Source organism: Scardinius erythrophthalmus, assembly GCF_964197995.2.
Source record: "Scardinius erythrophthalmus genome assembly, chromosome: 9".
NCBI lineage: Eukaryota > Metazoa > Chordata > Actinopteri > Cypriniformes > Leuciscidae > Scardinius > Scardinius erythrophthalmus.
Window position 1 is genome coordinate 9,084,494 of NC_138229.1, and position 18,622 is coordinate 9,103,115.

The 18,622-nt window shown below is 37.3% G+C and overlaps 2 protein-coding genes across 2 annotated transcripts; one reads left to right on the top strand and one right to left on the bottom strand.

Moving 5' to 3' along the window:
- Positions 1 to 121: 121 nt before the first annotated feature.
- On the bottom strand, positions 122 to 9,797 carry alg3 (ALG3 alpha-1,3- mannosyltransferase). The gene is made up of 9 exons (XM_081373561.1): positions 9,601 to 9,797; positions 9,096 to 9,195; positions 6,540 to 6,687; positions 5,825 to 5,985; positions 5,499 to 5,619; positions 5,192 to 5,397; positions 4,825 to 4,902; positions 4,543 to 4,686; positions 122 to 2,393 (listed from the first exon to the last, which is right to left on the bottom strand). Exons 1-9 carry the CDS (start codon positions 9,782 to 9,784, stop codon positions 2,225 to 2,227), a joined length of 1,311 nt encoding a protein of 436 aa, XP_081229687.1. The 5' UTR covers positions 9,785 to 9,797; the 3' UTR covers positions 122 to 2,224.
- A 315-nt stretch (positions 9,798 to 10,112) lies between these two features.
- mul2 (mitochondrial E3 ubiquitin protein ligase 2) lies at positions 10,113 to 14,073 on the top strand. The gene is made up of 5 exons (XM_081373562.1): positions 10,113 to 10,225; positions 11,047 to 11,197; positions 11,418 to 11,505; positions 11,609 to 11,729; positions 12,310 to 14,073. The coding sequence occupies exons 2-5, from the start codon at positions 11,081 to 11,083 to the stop codon at positions 13,019 to 13,021; spliced, it is 1,038 nt and encodes a 345-aa protein (XP_081229688.1). The 5' UTR covers positions 10,113 to 10,225; positions 11,047 to 11,080; the 3' UTR covers positions 13,022 to 14,073.
- Positions 14,074 to 18,622: the final 4,549 nt, after the last annotated feature.

The window sequence follows — 18,622 nt, forward strand, 5'->3', positions numbered from 1 at the left end:
GTATTGGATGGTTAATAAAACGAATCATCAACATAAATAGCAGGCCAAAATGACACATTCTTGCCTTAATTTACACTACCATTCAGAAGTCAGTAAGATTTTTTATTTTTTTTTTATGTAAAACTTTTATTCAGCAAGGATGCATTAAATTGATCAAAAGTGACGGTAAAGACATTTACAACGTTACAAAATGTTTCAATTTCAAATCAATGCTGTTCTTTTGCTTTCAATCCATCAATCCTGAAACAAATGCATCAGTTTTCAAACAAATATGAAGCAGAACAACTGTTTTCAATACTGATAATAATAAGAATTTCTTGAGCACCAACTCAGCATGTAATAATGCTGAAAATTCAGCTTTACTAATCACAGGAATAAATTAGCCTACATTTTAAAATATATTAAAAGAAAAGTAATTTTAATTTGTAATAAAATTTCACAATATTAATGTATTTTTGATCAAATAAATGCAGTCTAGGTGAACGCAAGAGACTTTTTCCATAAACATTTTAAAAATCTTACCTACCCCAAATTTTGAACGGTAGTGTACAGCTGCTTGAATTGTTTTTTTAATCAAGTTTTAGAATAACTGGACAATTTCTAACCACCTTTTTCTTGCAATGACTGATTCTCTCAGTCCAGTTTTGCTAAATATTGGTCAATTCCATTTTCTTAGGATCATTTGTTTATTTTGACTGCTTGCTTTTAGTCTCCTTGACATATTTTGGATTTAGGCATTTAGTTTGTTCCTTTAAAGTAAGAGTTTTCTGGTAACACCACATAAACTGTGCAAACCATGGGGCTATATTTTTTCATGTGCAAAAAAGGGATGATAACTATGGTAGTATATTAGAGATACAATGTATGTTATGAAATTATGACTTTATTTTGTATCACTTACAAATCTATACAATAAAATGCTCTGAATGATACCAAATGATGCTTCTTCATGTTAAGATATAAGTATAATTTCAAACAGTAAGGGCTGTGTTCGTTCACTGTACCTTCAACCTGGTTTTGCCCAGACTTTTGTAGCTGTGAGCCTGTCATTAACCTTGGAAATGGAATAATATCATGGACTACAGTTGCATTGTGATTACTGATAACACTTTGGATTAAGCAAATGCATTTCATGCAAAGAAAATAAAAACCCCAACTGCAAACAGATGTTTATAAGAACACTCATTCACTCTTCATCACAGAAAAATTTAAATCACACCCAAAATGTTAAGCATTTCAGCACTCCATCTAACTGTTCACTCTAGAAAAGGAAAAACCATAAAGAACACAAAATAATGAAAAAGGCTCAAGACAGTAACCAAACACAGGCACTACTGGAGGTCTATGGTTGCCTTAAACTAAAAAGAAATGGAAAAGCAGATCTATGCTGTTCCTTTGTGCCCTATACATGTAACTAGTGGATGTGATCCTGTTGAGCTTAGTCACAACTCTCTGGTTGGAAAACAGTTAAAGGGATATTTCACCAAAAATGACTTCTGTCAACTTCTGTCATAATTTACTCACCCTCACCCTTTATTTCTTCTGCAGAACACAAAATAAGATATTTTGAAATTTTTTTTGTCCATACAATGTAAACCAATGGGCCCAAAGTTTTTTTTTTTTTTTTTTTTGGAACTACATGAGGGTGAGTAAATAACAAATTTTTCATTTTTATTTGGGTGAACTAGCCCTTTACATGGAAACAAATCCATGAATAGCTTTGAATAAATTCATAATTATGAATTTAATTGAATTCATATTTGATTCATAATCAAATTCATAATTGAATTGAATTTAATGTCATAGTTGAAATGCAGTTATATTTGTTATATATAGTATATATAACATCTTTAAGCTCTTGTACCTGAATATAATGCATCCAAGGGTGACAACAAGAGATCCTTGAGGCCTCAAAGGTCAACAGTGCTGATATGCTGCAAACACTTTTTTTCTCTCTCTCTCTCTCTTTTTTTTTTTTTAGAAATTTCCTTCCAATAAATATCCACACAACATTCACATTTCCCGCTCCGACATCCGAGACAGAGCATTCCATTAGTCCTTAAGAATCCTGAGAAGCATTGTAAACTCTCTGTACCCCCATATATTAACATCACACTGCCTCCATTAGCAAAACCCCTTGATACGATTTGATCATCACTGGGCACAGGTCCATGGCCACCCGTTTGCCACTCTGGTACAGCAAGTGCCCCGGTCACACCAGGGTTCAGTGGCGCTTAGCCTTGTTCTCTGACCTCTGAGACGGAAGAGCTGGGGTTGGGTTGAGCCACAAACAGAGCAGGATGATGAGATGGCAGACATGCAGCGATAGAGAGCTGTAGTTGGTGGACGGATACGTGTTCCAGGACAGCTCTATCAGACCCAGAATCAACACCCTAAAAGAGAGTGAAACATACAGGAATGATTCCTAATCAACTATAATCATGCACAGTTGTGTTTGACAAAGCTTGATAACACTTTAAAATAAGGTTCCATACATTAAAGGGTTAGTTCACCCAAAAATGAAAATTCTGTCAGTAATTTCTCACCCTCATGTTGTTCCAACTGCTTAAGACCTTCGTCCATCTTCGGAACACAAATTAAGATATTTTTGATGAAATCTGAGCCATGTCTCACTCCTCCATAGGCTGCTATGTGACCGAAACTTGCTGGCCCAGAAAAGTTATTAAAGAGATCGTTAATATAGTCTTTCTGGGCCTCGTAGTGTTTTTGCGCAGCGCGTCTGTGTTACACGTCACCACGTAGGCTCACTATTGGCTGACGCCAGTCATGTGTGTGATGCGTGATGACGTGCAACACAGACGCGCAGCGCAAAAACACTAGAGGCCCAGAGAGAAGGAAATGAAAAGTGGAATAAAGTCGTTATTTTTGTTTGTTTTTGCGCACAAAAAGTATTCTCGTCGCTTGATATACTTAAGATTGAGCCACTGGAGTTACTTGGACTATATTAACGATCTTTTTAATAACTTTTCTGGGCCAGCAAGTTTCGGTCACATAGCAGCCTATGGAGGAGTGAGACATGGCTCAGATTTCATCAAAAATATCTTAATTTGTGTTCCGAAGATGAACGAAGGTCTTACGTGGTTGGAACAACATGAGGGTGAGTAATTACTGACAGAATTTTCATTTTTGGGTGAACTAACCCTTTAACATTCATTATACCATGGTCTGAGTGAATACTCGATTCTGATTGGCTGCAGGGTGTCCATTAAAAAGTGATAGAGGACACCTAGTAAATAAACCGTCAGGCGTAACCAGGGAAACCATGTTATTGTTTGTAAATACTTTAGATTTCGATTGTAAAACTAATTAAAATATAAACTAATGTATTATATTATAACTCACAATATAAAAAAAAAACTCACTTGTTATTTGGCAAGTGACCATGGTATAAGCGGGTGAATGACCTTCGAGGTGTCCATTGTCAGGTATTAATGGACTCCGCTGCGTGTCGGACGGTTCACGCCTCGCCGTTGTCCATTAATACCCGACAATGGACACCTCGTCAGGCATTAACCCTTACTTAATGCATGAGGTATTACAAACTAACAATAAAACATTGTTGAAAAACGTAAATTTCTACATGTACTAATGCATTTTTAACATTTAAAGTTGTATAAATTAACATTCGTTGATGTATTATCAGCAAACACTGAATAATACTATATTTACAAATACATATTAACCTAGATGAATTAATGCTGTGAAATTTGTTCATTTTTAATTCATAATACCTAATCATGTCTCAACTTTTTCTACTTATATGCATACATATACACCGATGAGCCAAAACATTATAACCACCTCCCTAATTTGCTATTGGTCCTGGGCGTGCTGCCGAAAACAGCGCCGACCCATCAAAGCATGGCCTCTACAAGACCCCTGAAGGTGTCCTGTGGTTTCTGGCACCAAGACTTTAGCAGCAGATCCTTCAAGTCCTGTAGGTTGTGAGGTGGAGCCGCCGTGGATCAAACTTGTTGGTCCAGTACATCCCACAGATCCTCAATTGGATTGAGATCTGGGGAATTTGGAGACCAGGGCAACACCTTGAACTCTTCATCACGTTCCTCAAACCTTTCCTGAACAATGTGTGGCAGGGTGCATTATCCTGCTCAAAGAAAGCACTTCCACCAGGGAACACTACTGTCATGAAGGGGTCTACTTGGTGTGCAACAATATTTAGCTAGTTGGCACGTGTCAGATTTATGTCCACGTGAATGGCTGGACCCAGGGATTCCCAGCATATCACCACAAACCTTGTCATTAAAGAGATACTCAGACCCAGTTGTAAAGTCACTCAGATCTTTATTCCTGCCCATTTCTCCTGCATCCAACACGTTGATAACGAGAACTGAGTGTTTGCTTACATCTGATTTACCCAGACTATGATATGTGGCCTTGTTAGGAGATCAATATTTGCTTCAACTGTCACTGGTCATCATATATTGGCTCATCCGTGTATATACAAACACAACAAGAACAAATAACTAAAAAGTAGGAAAAAATAACATGTCTGTGCTGTACCTGAGAAGATGGGCAAGCTTCTTGACTCCTCCACTCCACAGAAGGTAGGGGAGCGTATGGAAGTACCAGACATAAAACTGATAATGCAGAGATCTACTGAAGCACATGCCGATAAAGTTAGAGGTGAACAAAACCAGGACTGTCTGTATTTTCCGAGTTAAGGAATCTGTTTTCATCTTATCAACTAGGTCTAATAATGCAAGTTTCAGGAATACCTGGGATATTTAAACTATTTTAAACAAATCAATCATATGTTTGATTTAATCACCCATAAAAAGGATATGATCAGCGTCAAGCTTCTGTACAGTCTCTGTTCTCTCAGATGGATCTTTTAGAATAGACCAAATGCTGTTCCCAGACCTGTAATGAACACACATTTTTTATAACGATGCAGTCAGTTCATTTAAACCATATTCCCAGACCTGTAGCATATTTAGTTTACTAAAAAGTAAACTTCTAATAATGATTTTGTTCAACAAATCATGAGGAGGGGGGGGGGGGGTCCCATCAACAGTTTGGTTACCAACATTCTTCAAAATATCTTTTGTGTTCAGCAAAAGAAAGAAATTCATACAGGTTTGGAACAACTTGAGGGTGAACTATGCCTTTAAGGGCCACCTCATGTAAAATGTGACCTTGATTTTTGTACCTCTTCCATCTCTTCAGTGCGAACAGAAGCAATGTGGTAATGTGAGCCAGAAGCAGCACTAGGTGGAAGTATCGACTCAAAAACACATCCTCGGGAAGAAAACGCCAGTTCACTGTCCACTTGAACAGAAACTGCCTGCCCAGGTCAAAGGCCCGGTTAACATACCCGAGAGGGTTCACTAAGAGGAACGGCAGTCCCAGTAACAGCTGTTAGAAAGAGTGGTACAAGAAAAGTTGGTGTGAAATAGCAAAAAGACATTTGAATCACTTAATAAACAAGTGAATGTGTTTACTAATGTGTGTCTAACCTGAATGACAGCACAGAGAGTGAGCTTGGGTAAAGTTTTCCATAGACCGAACTCACTCAAGAGGAGGAAGAGGAGACCAGGAGCGAAGAGCAGAACGTTCATCTTCACAGACACAGCTAAACTGTCCATAGAACAGAGAAATATTTACTTTAAATACATGCACACACACAGCTGAAATCAGTCATATATCAAACAATAATTATTCTTATTTTATGTAGTTTTGAAGAGATCAAGCATTGTAATATACAGCAGTAGTGGATCACATGAAAAACATGATTTTCTTCGCTTTTCTTTCCTTTGATACACTGCATGTTGTTTCTACTTGCCTGTAAAGGGCGCATCCTAGAGTCCAGTGGCCGTCCAGGAAGAGATTGATGGCTCCAAATAACAGCATCATGGCCACCGGATCATTAAAGAGACGCAAGATAAAGATGGAGTGAATTCGATACGAAGCGCAGCAGATGAAGAAGAACACATATGGAGGAACCTAGAGAAGAATAAACGGACAAGCACTTAATAAGACAGGCAAAACCAGAACAATGAAAGCAATCTTCTGTAAATATCTAAAAACCATAATAAACTAGAAATCAGCAATGTATTGAAATATAGGTAAGGTTTTTACCATTTTAAGTAGTAATGAGTAGTTGCTTATGCTTGAATTCAAAGGTTCAAGTCTTGCAAAAGTTATTTATTGATGGTATTCATTTCTTTCAAACCAGAAATCTTAGTTACCCCCAACATTTGAATGGCAGCATGTACACTTTTATATATATATATATATATATATATATATATATATATATATATATATATATATATATATATAAAGTTGACTGGACAGTAGTAGTTTTTGAGTTTATTGCCATATCAGCATCACCGGCTATTACAAGGCAGATCCATATTAAACATTTAACAACATAATATCATAAGTATAACATAATGAAAACAACCTTAGACAAAAAAAAAAGTACATGTATGACTGGACAGAATTACGCATAATGATAAATTACATGGATTTGTTTAATATGGAGTTCTTCTTACCTTTTTGGTGTGATGGTAAATGCGGAACACAAGGAGGAGAGTGATGAGGTAGAACACAGCGAACACGTACTGACCCAAACGAATATTCTGGCCGTGATCAGTAAGATAATACAGCCCTGTGAATATATACACAAAACCAGCTGGATACCTGTAACACAAATATATACAATCCAGCAAATGATCAGTGGCCAGGTTTCCATTTAATATGTTATTCCCAGAGCTGTACAAGAACAAGTAGACTATTGGACATCTAAAGGCTGGAATAAACAACATTTTGCCCCGATTTGCATTCTGGAGGAGTCAATGCTAGCTCCTGAAAGTCAAAGCCAATCTTGCAGATTTTGGTCAGTCAGAAAATCATCTAGTTTATGATGGGCACAGTAAGAAGATAACAAACATGTTTAATATTTTGAGCTGATTTTAGAACACATATAGTTTTCATTTGCCACGCATGAGCAATGAGTTCGGAACTACTTGAAAGTCTTGTAGTGTGTAATTCTCAGTTGTTTAGTGTATGATGCCCAGTTCTTCTCTTAAAACATTTAAAGTCGGCAAGTTTAATATCAAGTGTTTTAAAATCTGTTCAGATTTCAAAGTTGTGTAGTGTATTCTAGCCTCATTAAAGGGATAGTTCACCCAAAAATTTAAATTCTGTCATAATTTACTCACCCTAACATTGTTCCAAATCTATATGCAATTCTTACTTCTGCTGAACACAAAATAAGATATTTTGAAGAATGTCTGTAACCAAACAATTGATGGGCTCCATTGGCTTGGAAAAAAATATATATACTATGGAAGTCAATGGGGCCTCTTCAACTCTTCAAAATTTCTTATTTTTGTGTTCAACTGAGGAAACAAATAACAATGTTCATTCAGGTTTGGAAGAACTTCAGGAAAAAGTAGATCACTTTTGGGTGAACTATCCCTTTATTGACATTCTGAACAATTGTGAATATGCAGAATTTATGTAATTTGCCATATTACCTGTAGCAAAAAACAAAATTAGTAATAATTAGTAATGAATGAACAAGGGCCAGAAGATTTTGGCAGGTGTTTGAAAAGGGGTATGTGTTAAATAGCATGTATAAATTACATAACTCTGGATTTTAAATTAATATTTATATATTATATATATAATAGGTATATATTGTATACATATATTTAAAGGGGTCATATAATGGTGCATGCACTTTTACAAGGTCATTCTACTGAAATGTGTGTTGGCAGTGCCTGTACACAACCATCATAAAATGATAAAAATCCATCCAGTCTTTTTTTTTTTTTTATCTTATATAGTCCAGGCGTTTTAGGAAAAAAGGTTGAGCAAATTGCAACAGAATCAAACTCAACTGATTTTGTATCCTCCATATGTCCTGAGTAAGGGAAAAAAAGCCCCGAAGAATCCCATTAGGGGAAGTTCCGAAAAAGACCCAAATATACCCTATTCATACGCCTATTCATTATTTTTCTCACATGAATAGGGTAAAAAATGTAACCTTTAGATATCACCATGAAAATTACTGAGTTGATTACTTATATCAAGACAAACTTTTTTAATTGTTTGTTAACATGGACAAACAGTGCATAATCTAATTACAGATGTGCTAATTTGCATAAATACCACAAAAAGTCCCATGGACCCAGCCCCAAACCCCATCTCTTAAAAATTAATAAAGGCTGGCTTCTAAAGTACTTCTTCCTGCCTCTATGTATTAATGCTCATGGGTAGCCTAAATGGGTTCTATTTTACTATTATATGTCAACAAGATTCAACAAGACATTTTCACCTGGCTATACTCAATGTATAAATCTGTTGTGGTATTTATGCAAATTAGCACATCTGTAATTAGATTATGCACCGTTTGTCCATGTTAACAAACAATTTAAAAAAGTTTGTCTTGATACAAGTAATCAACTCAGTAATTTTCATGGTGATATCTAAAGGTTAGATATTTTCAAAACTGAGTTTTGTTTTTGAAGGGAATATTCCCAAAGCATTGACGCGGGGATTCCCCACGATCAACGCCCATGCTTTCATGTTTGCCGAATCATTTCACACACCAGACAGCTTTACATACGAGGGTCACTAAAAGCTGTTCCTGAGAAAAGGATCGGTACCAACGGGTTCCTGCTGAACCTCCAGAAGAAGTAAGTGTTATTAATCTTTGCAAATCGCTTGCACGCTTCAAATGAATGCTCTAAGGTTTACACTCAGGGTACATTATGGCATGTTTTCTATGTACTACGTTCTCAATATAATTCTAATCCCACGTTTATAATGATCAACGCGTTATGGTTATTGTGTTATTATTAAAAACGGTGTATGCACAGAACAGAGGGGCGGGGTGAGCAAAGCTCATTATCATTTAAAGACACATGCACTTAAACGGCATGCTGAAAACAGAGCTGTTTTTGACCAGGTAGAATGTTTTCTTACAATACTAATGAGAATTTTTAATTAAAGTACATTACAAACTTTTAATTTAGACCCTAAAGAATCATATTAGCTTGTACAAAAATGGCATTATATGACCCCTTTAAGATGACACTTACACCAGCGGTCCCGTGTCGCCCTTCAGCTGTGTGTAGTCATATGTGCCGTTAATAACGCCCTCCACCTCATCCATGTACGCCTTCCAGTCAATCTCTGTATCTACACACACACAACATTTACATCATTAGACAGAGGAATCAGGATAGCACTTGTCTTTTAATAGGCATCACTTTGCAGAGTGCGATTCAGTGTTCAGTGTCATGTTGTCATTTTGGCTTTATGGTGCGCGTGACACGATCAGTGCGTCTCTGCACGTGCTCCCTTCCGAGATAAAGAGCACTAATTTAATACACTTTATAGTGGAACGTAAATGCAACCTTTCAGTCTGTAAGAAATAAATTAATAAACAACTGCATCAACAGCATGCACGAATACAGTATCCTATTTGAATAGATAATGCAGAATTGAACGATGCTCTGTTTCTTTACGATGCAGTTCCATACATGAATTGTTGACTATAATTATTCAAAGATCATGCCAGTGATTGACTTCTAATGCACTTACATGCAACTCTTTGGATCACCCATATGTTAATCACAATTTCCAGGAGCCAAAGTATGGCCGTGATCAAGAACGTGTACTCTGCTTTGAACAACACCATGTGTTTGTCCTGCCATATGGAGGAAAGTGTTTTCTGAAATCTTGATGGAAGAGTAACGTTAGATGATTTTTTCTTTCCTGCTGCCATGTTGGCCGCCTTGGTGAAGTCAGCGTCAGCGATTTCAACAAACGCGTGTCGAAACCGGAAACACTAAATAGCAAATTAAAAGTCACTAAGGCTATTTAAATGCCTATATAAGTTGTTTTTATTTTTATACTCAATATATGTATTTATATGTATACAAATATATTTATTTAAAATTATTTTTGCATTATGTTCGTTTAAAATGTTTCAAAGACATTCCAATGCAATTTCTATTAAAGGAAAGCTGCAGAGGACAAACTGATAAACAACAAAAACGTATAATTATCACAGAAAGTATATGTTTAAATGTGTTTGGCTACATAGAGCAGTTGAGTCACCAGATTCAGTCAGGCAAATTTCACAGCTACCCACGTTGACGTACCACGTGATCCAAACAACATCGTTTCCGGGAATGAATTCAGGAGGATCGTGTGAGTGCTAAAGGTGATGTTCTGCTCCTTATTCACGCGATGTTCATTTCTGTTGTTTCACACAGAACTTTAATATTTGTTTATGAGCATGTACATATGTAATAGTGGTCAAAGCATTTGGATTAAAATCTTTAAAGGTCATTTATGGGTGACCTTTTCACACATATCCTCCTGTTCACACATTTCATTTTGACAGCCGACCAATTATTCACCATTTTTGGAGAACTGTTATTATTGTTATGTATATATTATTGTGGAGGTGTTGGAAGTGTTTTTATGCCGGTTTTACTTAAATCGACGATTTAAAAAAAAACACCCTAAAATCCCATGGACTAACATTGTCGGAATGTTTATAAGGCGCAACTATCAATTCTAATGTAAACGCACACATTCAAGCTCTTTCAAGTTGCTCTCTCTCTCTCTCTCTCTCTCTCTCTCTCTCTCTCTCTCTCTCTCTCTCTCTCTCTCTCTCTCTCTCTCTCTCTCTCTCTCTCTCTCGCTCGCTCTCTCTCTCTCTTTTATTATTGCTTTTTTTAATCCATCCATCCATGACAGCCAGCACACCCTGTCAATGCCTAACAACCACCAGAAAACCTAGAAATTCCTCAGAACTAGTATGAATAGCCTAGCAACATATTGTACTCGGTCTGAGTTTTTTTTTTTTTTTTTTTTTGAACTGTATAACCTTTCCTTCAAACCAGACTTTCCCAAGCCAACAAATGAATACATGTATAAATAAAAAATGTAGTACAAAAGAATGAAAATGAATGCTGAATCAAATCCCCATTAGTTTGTTTTATTCATCTGTTCACTATTCTTTGACACTGTGTTCAGTACTCTAGAGAAGAGGAAGAGGGCGAGGTGGAAGATGGAGGATTTCCCCATCCGGACACTGGAGATTGTGTGTTTGGGTTCAAGTGTGGCTCTCTCTGGTCTGTTTTATTACATCTACAGGAAGAAACACAAAACTGTGGGCAAGCTTATTGTGAGTAGCTTTATAGCTCAAATAACACAGATAGATATAAAGGATAGGATCACAATACTGTTAATGAAGCTTAATTTGTATTGAACTCAGATATATGGAATTGGTGCTTTGGATTAAAAGTGTCTGCTACATGAAGTGAAAGAGTATGAGAATTAGAGAAACTAATATGTTTGTTCCTAATTGTTTCTAAAAAAATAAACTTGTTTGTTTTTGATGTTAGGAAGCTCCAGTTCTGCCGCTGGATGAGAAGTTAACGGATCTTTTAAATGCCTCTCCGGGGAAGTGTCTGCAGTATGTGGTCATCGAGGGTAACCTATATTTTTCACCATAGTGTCTCAGCTGATGTGAAGAATATAAGTCGGTCTCTCTTTCAATTCCACTGATTTGCTTTCTGTCTTTCTTTCTCTGTAGGTACAGTTCAGCCTGTAGGGGAACCAATAAGGAGTCAGTTTCAGGAAGGCAGTGTTGGTGTCATCCAGAAACTGCTCCTCCGAGAACACAAGCTTGTGTGGAACAATTTAGCACGCACCTGGTAAAACCTGGTCCCTTGCTCTTATAAATATACATTACCGGTCAGCAAGATTTTAGATTTATCTTTTATAAAAACAAATTCATCCTTTTATTCAGCAAGGATGCATCAAAAGACACAGTAAAGACATTTATAATGTTAACAAATTATTTAAAATAAATGTTGTTCTTTTGAACTTTCTATTCATCAAAGAATCCTGAAAAAAAAAGATTAAAAAAATTAGGCATCACTTCTGTTTTTAACATTTATAATAAAAATACAAGTTTTTTTTTTTTAAACACCGAATCAGCATATTGTATGATCATGTGACACTGAAGACTGGAGTAATGATGCTGAAAATTCAGCTTTGCATCACAGGAATAAATTACATTTTATTACATATTGAAATAGAAAACAGTTATTTCAGATTATAATAATATTTCACAATATTACAGTCTTACTGTATTTTTTGATAAAATAAATACAGCCTTGGTGAGCATAAGAGACTTCTTTCAAAAATATTTAAAAAATATTCCCAACCCTAAACTTATGAAAGACAGTGTATCTAACATTGCAATTCTCAAACACAATTCTCATCCTTCAGGACAGACAGCGAGCGTGTGATTCACCAGCGTGTGAATTCTGTGCCCTTTAACCTGCTGGGTGTGAACAAGGCGTTTGTGCGGGTGCTCTGCCCCTTGGAGGCCACGGGTCCCAATATGGAAATCATCCACGAGAAGTTCCACCAGGCCAATTATGGCTTCACGGACATGATAGGTCAGTACCTGAGCGGAGAGAAGCCCAAAGGTCATCTTGAAACAGAGGAGATGCTGAAAGTGGGTGCATCCTTAACCGCAGTGGGCGAGCTCATCCTGGACACGGACCGCCTCCCTAAGCTCCGCCCACCCACCAACGGCTCCGAGTACTTCCTGTGCACTTCGGACTTTGAGACTCTGCTGCTGGAGCAGGAAGGGCAGGCGGAGGTGTGGAGGGTGCTGGCGTGTATTTGCGCATTGGCGGGTGTAGCCGTGCTGATGTGGGCGGGACGCAGGTACTACCGGCAACTGAAGCTGCGCTGGGAGCAAGAGAACATGAGGAGGGACTTTGAACTGATGGGAGAAAGAGGGGAGGAGGAGAACGGCATGGATAATCCGGAGAATGCGTGCGTTATATGCCTGAGTAATCCACGAAGCTGCGTGCTGCTGGACTGCGGTCACGTGTGCTGCTGTTTCAGCTGCTATCAGGCCTTGCCGCAACCCAACTGTCCCATCTGCAGACAGAACATCAAACGAGTCGTGCCTTTATACCAGGCCTGAGAGACTGATAAGATTCGTCATAGAGCTATCCAATGTATTGAGCAAATTTCAAACAACTAAACATGGTTTAATGTTATATAAATGGATGGTCGTGCTGGATTTACATGTTGAAACAGCCTTAAACTTAAATAAAGTGTTATACTGTGAACAGGACACCTGCGATGGAAGCAGCCGCACAGATTCCTGATACGCACTTTAGTTTCACCGTTTTAGTGATGGTAATAAATGTCAAGATTCTCAGAGCACTAAGTTCTCATCATTACACAGTTTGAGATAAAATAGCATAATATCAGAGCAAATGTGCTTTGTTACTTTACTGAATATCCTGATAAGTATGTGAATGGAATATTTCTTTGCCTTGCTGTTTATTATTTAGTGCATCCATGTTTGACACTCATCAAATGGTTACTCTTGTTAAATACTGTATTGAATGGCTCATATTAATAAACCTAAAATAAGAAGTTATTTAATATGATTAGCTCAGTGCCTTAATTTATGAATGAGAGTTTTGGACGATTTTCAGAGTCTAAATGTTCAGCTCAACATGTAAAGTTTTGGGCTACTTTGTGTTTGACCAATAAAACACTTGTTTACTTGTTCTTCTGCTCCAGCATTATTTGGAGTTTTCACATACAGATTCAAACGCATAAATAACTTGTTGTTGCTACACTCAGTGATATTGCTGATTTATTAGTGCTTGTGGCGTGGAAAGTTTCTCTCGTCTGAGAGAGGTGTGTGTGTGTTTGCCAGCAAGGAATCTTTTTCAACAGCTGCTGTGATCCTGTTACACACGTAACCCCTGTAAATCACCCACAGCCTCCCCCGCTCCCTCTGTGTTCTTTCTTAAATGCAAGTAAATGAGATGCAGAATGAATATTTGGAAAAACAAAGAAAACCTTCATCAAGGTCAAGCTGAACTTCTGATGATGCTGCATTTACCAGCAGCGCTTGACATTTTACTTTCAACCACTAGTGGGCAAAAGAGTCTCTGGAAAAGTGAAGTGAATAATTATTTGCATGAATCAAAACAAGTTGCATTAAATTAAGAATTTAAAAAGCACAATTGTCCTTGCCATTTCTATCTTAAAAGAGATTTTCATTAATTTATAGAGAATTTGAAAACCTGATCAATTTCACAAGTAAAACATGCAGAATTAACTGGGGAGAAGTGCTTTGATGACCAGGGTTGCCAAGTTCACGATTTCCCGCGGAATTGAGCTACTTTTAAACTTATGCAGCGGGTAGATTTTTTCCCGTGGTTTAACATATTGTATAAACTGTATTTGATTGAAACGCTGGTATAGAAGTATTTTTCATTCTAGCCTACCAACTATACAACTGTGCTAGATTATGAGTTTTGGGAGGGAGGGGCCTTTGAGCTTATAATGAAAACAGACTGTTTACTACTAGTGATTTTCAAATTGAAATTGAGTACGCAAAACAGTGACTGTAAAGGATGTATCAGGAATGAGAGTGGCATATAGAGTTTTGATATTTGGTCATTGAGCTTGTTTTGCTACTTAGACCTGGCAACTGACGACACCATAGTTATTGCATGATGATAATATGGTACTTTTAAAGGCAGGGTAGGTGGTTTGTTCCAGAAACAATAGCCTATTTGTTTTGCTGGTTGAAAGTCTCTTCACATCCTGATAGCAATCACTAAGTTAAGTTGTCTAAATGTATTTATATGTATATCATCTGTGGAAGGCGTAGGATCATACAATGTTCGTCCAATCATTGAATTCGGTCCGAATGCAATGATACGATGTATTGCCTGTCAACATGTATTTTCATACCTCTACACACACTTCTCACACAAACATCACACTTCTTCGGCGCGTTTCAATTACAACATAATCAATGCCAAAATGAATCTGCAGCAGTCAGGTGGTGCAGGTCATTGTTCTTTAAGTTGGTTTTTGTTCATTATATTGCAATGTTAAAGGGGGGGGGGGTGAAATGCTATTTCATGCATACTGAGTTTTTTACACTGGTAAAGAGTTGGATTCCCATGCTAAACATGGACAAATTTTCAAAAACTAAGTTGTACGTTTGAAGGAGTATTTTTGTTCCAAAAATACTCCTTCCGGTTTGTCACAAGTTTCGGAAAGTTTTTTTCGAGTATGGCTCTGTCTTACGTAAGATAGAGCGGAATTTCCTTATATGGGTCCTAAGGGCACTTCTCCGGTAAGATCGCGGGCGCGCGCGCACTCGTAAACCAGAACAAGAGAGTGAAAGCAGTTCGCCATCAAAGCGCCCTGCCTGGCTTTTGGGAAGTCAATGTCACCAAAGAAGTGTGTTTTTGGTTGCCAGGGCAAGACAACCCTGCACAGATTCCCAAAGAACCCAGCGTTAAGGAACCCGTGGATGGAGTTTGTTTTCCTGAGCATAAACGGAGTTGTGTAAGACTGTTGTTCCCTGCATTTCGACGATGATTGTTTTATAAACAAAGCCCAGATCGACGGATTTGCAGATCGTCTAATGCTTAAGGATCGAGCAGTCACAATGATAAAGGTTCTCGGTCGTGCGATGGAACGGTGAGTAAAACTGTTGAACAAATGTTCGTTTTTTTCCGGAAAGACTCGGTACAGCCAATCTTTCAATTAAAAATATAATAAAACAAAAGACTTTTTGGAGATATGAAGGATGCAATATTACTCTATAGGTACTCAAGATTAACAGGAGATTGAGTGAAAATGAGCATTTCACCCCCCCTTTAATGGCTTTGAGATGAGGTAGCTTTTGCCTCTAATATATACCATGCTATCTCAGACAGCAACAGTGTCGGCCCAAATCCGGCCCACATCTGGTACATGTGGATTCCACTCGCCCAGATGTAGGCCGGATTTGGGGTATGATTAACAATATGTATTTCTGTAGAAATCTAATTCAGAGATATCATGGTAAATAAAAGTGTCCAAAAAACACAGCAAGTTTCACAAGTTCACACTTACATATAAGTCAGATAGAATAAATAGTATGCGTATTTGGCATGCTATCCGAGGAGAGGACTCCGTGCTCGGCATTTGGCCTGAACCCTGAGCACTCCCCCCTTATTCCTGGCTGTGGAAGTAACAAACCAAGAGTGAGTCGTCGGGGTGGTGGAGGGATGCTGAAAACTGTCGAGGAATGTATATGCTTCCTCTCATGCTGGTAGGATGGACGTGGATGTGGTAATTGCTGATGACGAGTTGATTGGATAGATTATTTTAACATGCTCCTCCCGAACTTTGTTAATGAAACATCATGAAATCTACAGAGTCATAATGTGGAAACCACATAAAGTAGCTGACAAGACAAGAACAGCACACTCAAAGATGATGTGATGCAGGCGCACAAAATCTCAGAGAGAATTTCACATTGAGTAAAATAAAACATGATGGCATTTTCCCAGCCACGTTGCTCCTTATGCTTCTCAGTGTGACTCCTGGAACCCTGGAGGGGTCTCTGTGTGCCAGCTGTTCTCATCTCATGTGTGTGCAGTCTCGTCTCCAGTGACCTCCTCCTGTGCCACAGGCTTAAACAGGCTGTATATCATGCTCCTGCTTTAGTGTTTTTGACTAAAAGCTCTAGAGGGAAGAATGTGTAGGTGTGTGTGCAAATACGGAGAACTGGGCCACAAATTCTCACAGACACTCATCAGCTGGTGCCAATTACATTGCTACTCTGTCTTCAAGAGCCAACCCTCTCATTTGAGCCAGTTGAGCGAAAGAGGCAGAGAAGAAGGTTGGTTTACAGGTGTTCACATACAATACCATTCAAAAGTTTGCGGTTAGTAAGATTTGTTTTGTGCACACCAACAGTAATATTGTGAAATTTTATTACAAATTAAAATAACTGTTTTCTATTTGAATATTATTTACATTTAAATGTCATTTATTCCTGTGATGGCAAAGCAGAATGTTCAGCATAATTACTTCAGTCTTTAGTGTCACATGATCCTTCAGAAATCATTCTAATATGCAAATTAGGTGCTCAGAAATATTTATTATTATTATCAATGTTGAAAATTGTGCTGCGTAATATTTTGGTGGAAACAGTGGTAAGTTTCTTTTCAGGATTCTTTGATGAATAGAACGTTTAAAAGAACAGCATTTATTTGAAATAAAAAATAGTTTGTGTTTACTGTCACTTTTGATCAATTTAATGTGTCCTTTCACAAAAAAAAAGGAAAAAAAGAAAGAAAATCGTACTGACCCCTTTTGAACGGTAGTGTATATTTCAGTGTGTTTTCCCTTTTCCCAGACATTCAATCTTTTTTATAATTAGTATTTTATTGAGTTTTTGAACATCACTGATACATTGTAGTCAACATTGTAGTCAACTTTACAATTGACATCTTAACATGTATCCCATAGTGATGATACATTTTGAGTGTACACAAATAAATAAAAATCCAGACATTCAATCTTAAAATATGACAATAGTCGTAAAGATATTATTGATTTTTTAAAACGAGACCAATTAAAAAAAATTGTAGACAAGTTGTATTAAAATATAACATGTAGCCTATTTTCATAATTTTATAGATAGAATTTATGTATGCTAAATACAATATCTGAACCTTTTTAAATAATATCTTTTGTTTTCTTCAATGATCACACTTCACGTCTCATTTTAAGCATGTACTTTCCTGACATTGCTGTTTGCCTAACTTTTGGAAAGACTTTGCCACGGCAAAACTATTTATTTTGGTGGAAATTTAATTATTCTTAACCAGTGGCTTGCTGACCATATAGCAACTGAAAAGTAAGTGCATATATTCTGTTACCATTCTCACATATGGACTACATCTGTACATTACCTAATTTTTGCTTTCACTTTTTCATTTGACTCAGGATTTTGGGTTTTTTCCCCTGCTAGTGAGTCAGCAGTTACGTTGCATGAGTCAGCAAAAGCCAGTGTGACCACAGACACTTCTCTCAGTGCACACTTGCACACACAGCCCACTTCTGTGATTTCAAAACGCAACGCTCACAACACCTGAAGACCAAGGACGAAAGAAAGAAAGAAAGAAAGAAAGAAAGAAAGAAAGAAAGAAAGAAAGAAAGAAAGAAAGAAAGAAAGAAAGAAAGAAAGAAAGAAAGAAAGAAATGAATGATAGTAGATCAAGTGATTCAGAACATTATGCTGTTCTAATTATTTCACTAATATGCACTGCTGTGGTGTGAGAAGAAGAACATTATTAAAGGATTAGTCATCCAAAAATTAAAATTCTGTTATTAATTACTCACCCTCGTGTCATTCCAAACCCGTAGACTTTCATTTATCTATGGAACGCAAATGATGATATTTAAATGAAATCTGAGAGATTTCTGTCCATTGACAGTCTACTGTAGGGAAATTACAGCAGTTCAACCACATCTAGAGATCAATTTGCTCAATGAAGATCAGGAATCAAAGCTGAAGTTCAATTAGTTGACAAAGAGTTAACTGAAGACAAAGTTCTCCACACTTCCATAGGCCGTAGAAAAATGACGATCCAGCCTCGAACTAACTTAAAGGGATAGTTCACCCAAAAATGAAAATTCTGTCATTAATTACTCACCCTCATGTCATTTAGACTTTCGTAAGACGTCTTCAGAACACAAATGAAGA

What these genes read in the sequence shown, in the direction of transcription:
- mul2 (XM_081373562.1), top strand. Translation starts at nt 11,081, where the DNA reads ATGGAGGATTTCCCCATCCGGACACTGGAGATTGTGTGTTTGGGTTCA. An exon ending in AAACTGTGGGCAAGCTTATT is followed by an intron (nt 11,198 to 11,417) that starts GTGAGTAGCTTT and finishes TTTTGATGTTAG; the next exon opens with GAAGCTCCAGTTCTGCCGCT. An exon ending in AACAATTTAGCACGCACCTG is followed by an intron (nt 11,730 to 12,309) that starts GTAAAACCTGGT and finishes CTCATCCTTCAG; the next exon opens with GACAGACAGCGAGCGTGTGA.
- alg3 (XM_081373561.1), bottom strand. Translation starts at nt 9,784, where the DNA reads ATGGCAGCAGGAAAGAAAAAATCATCTAACGTTACTCTTCCATCAAGA. An exon ending in GGCGACACGGGACCGCTGGT is followed by an intron (nt 6,688 to 9,095) that starts GTAAGTGTCATC and finishes TTTGTGTTACAG; the next exon opens with GTATCCAGCTGGTTTTGTGT. An exon ending in GCACTGAAGAGATGGAAGAG is followed by an intron (nt 4,903 to 5,191) that starts GTACAAAAATCA and finishes TGTTCATTACAG; the next exon opens with GTCTGGGAACAGCATTTGGT.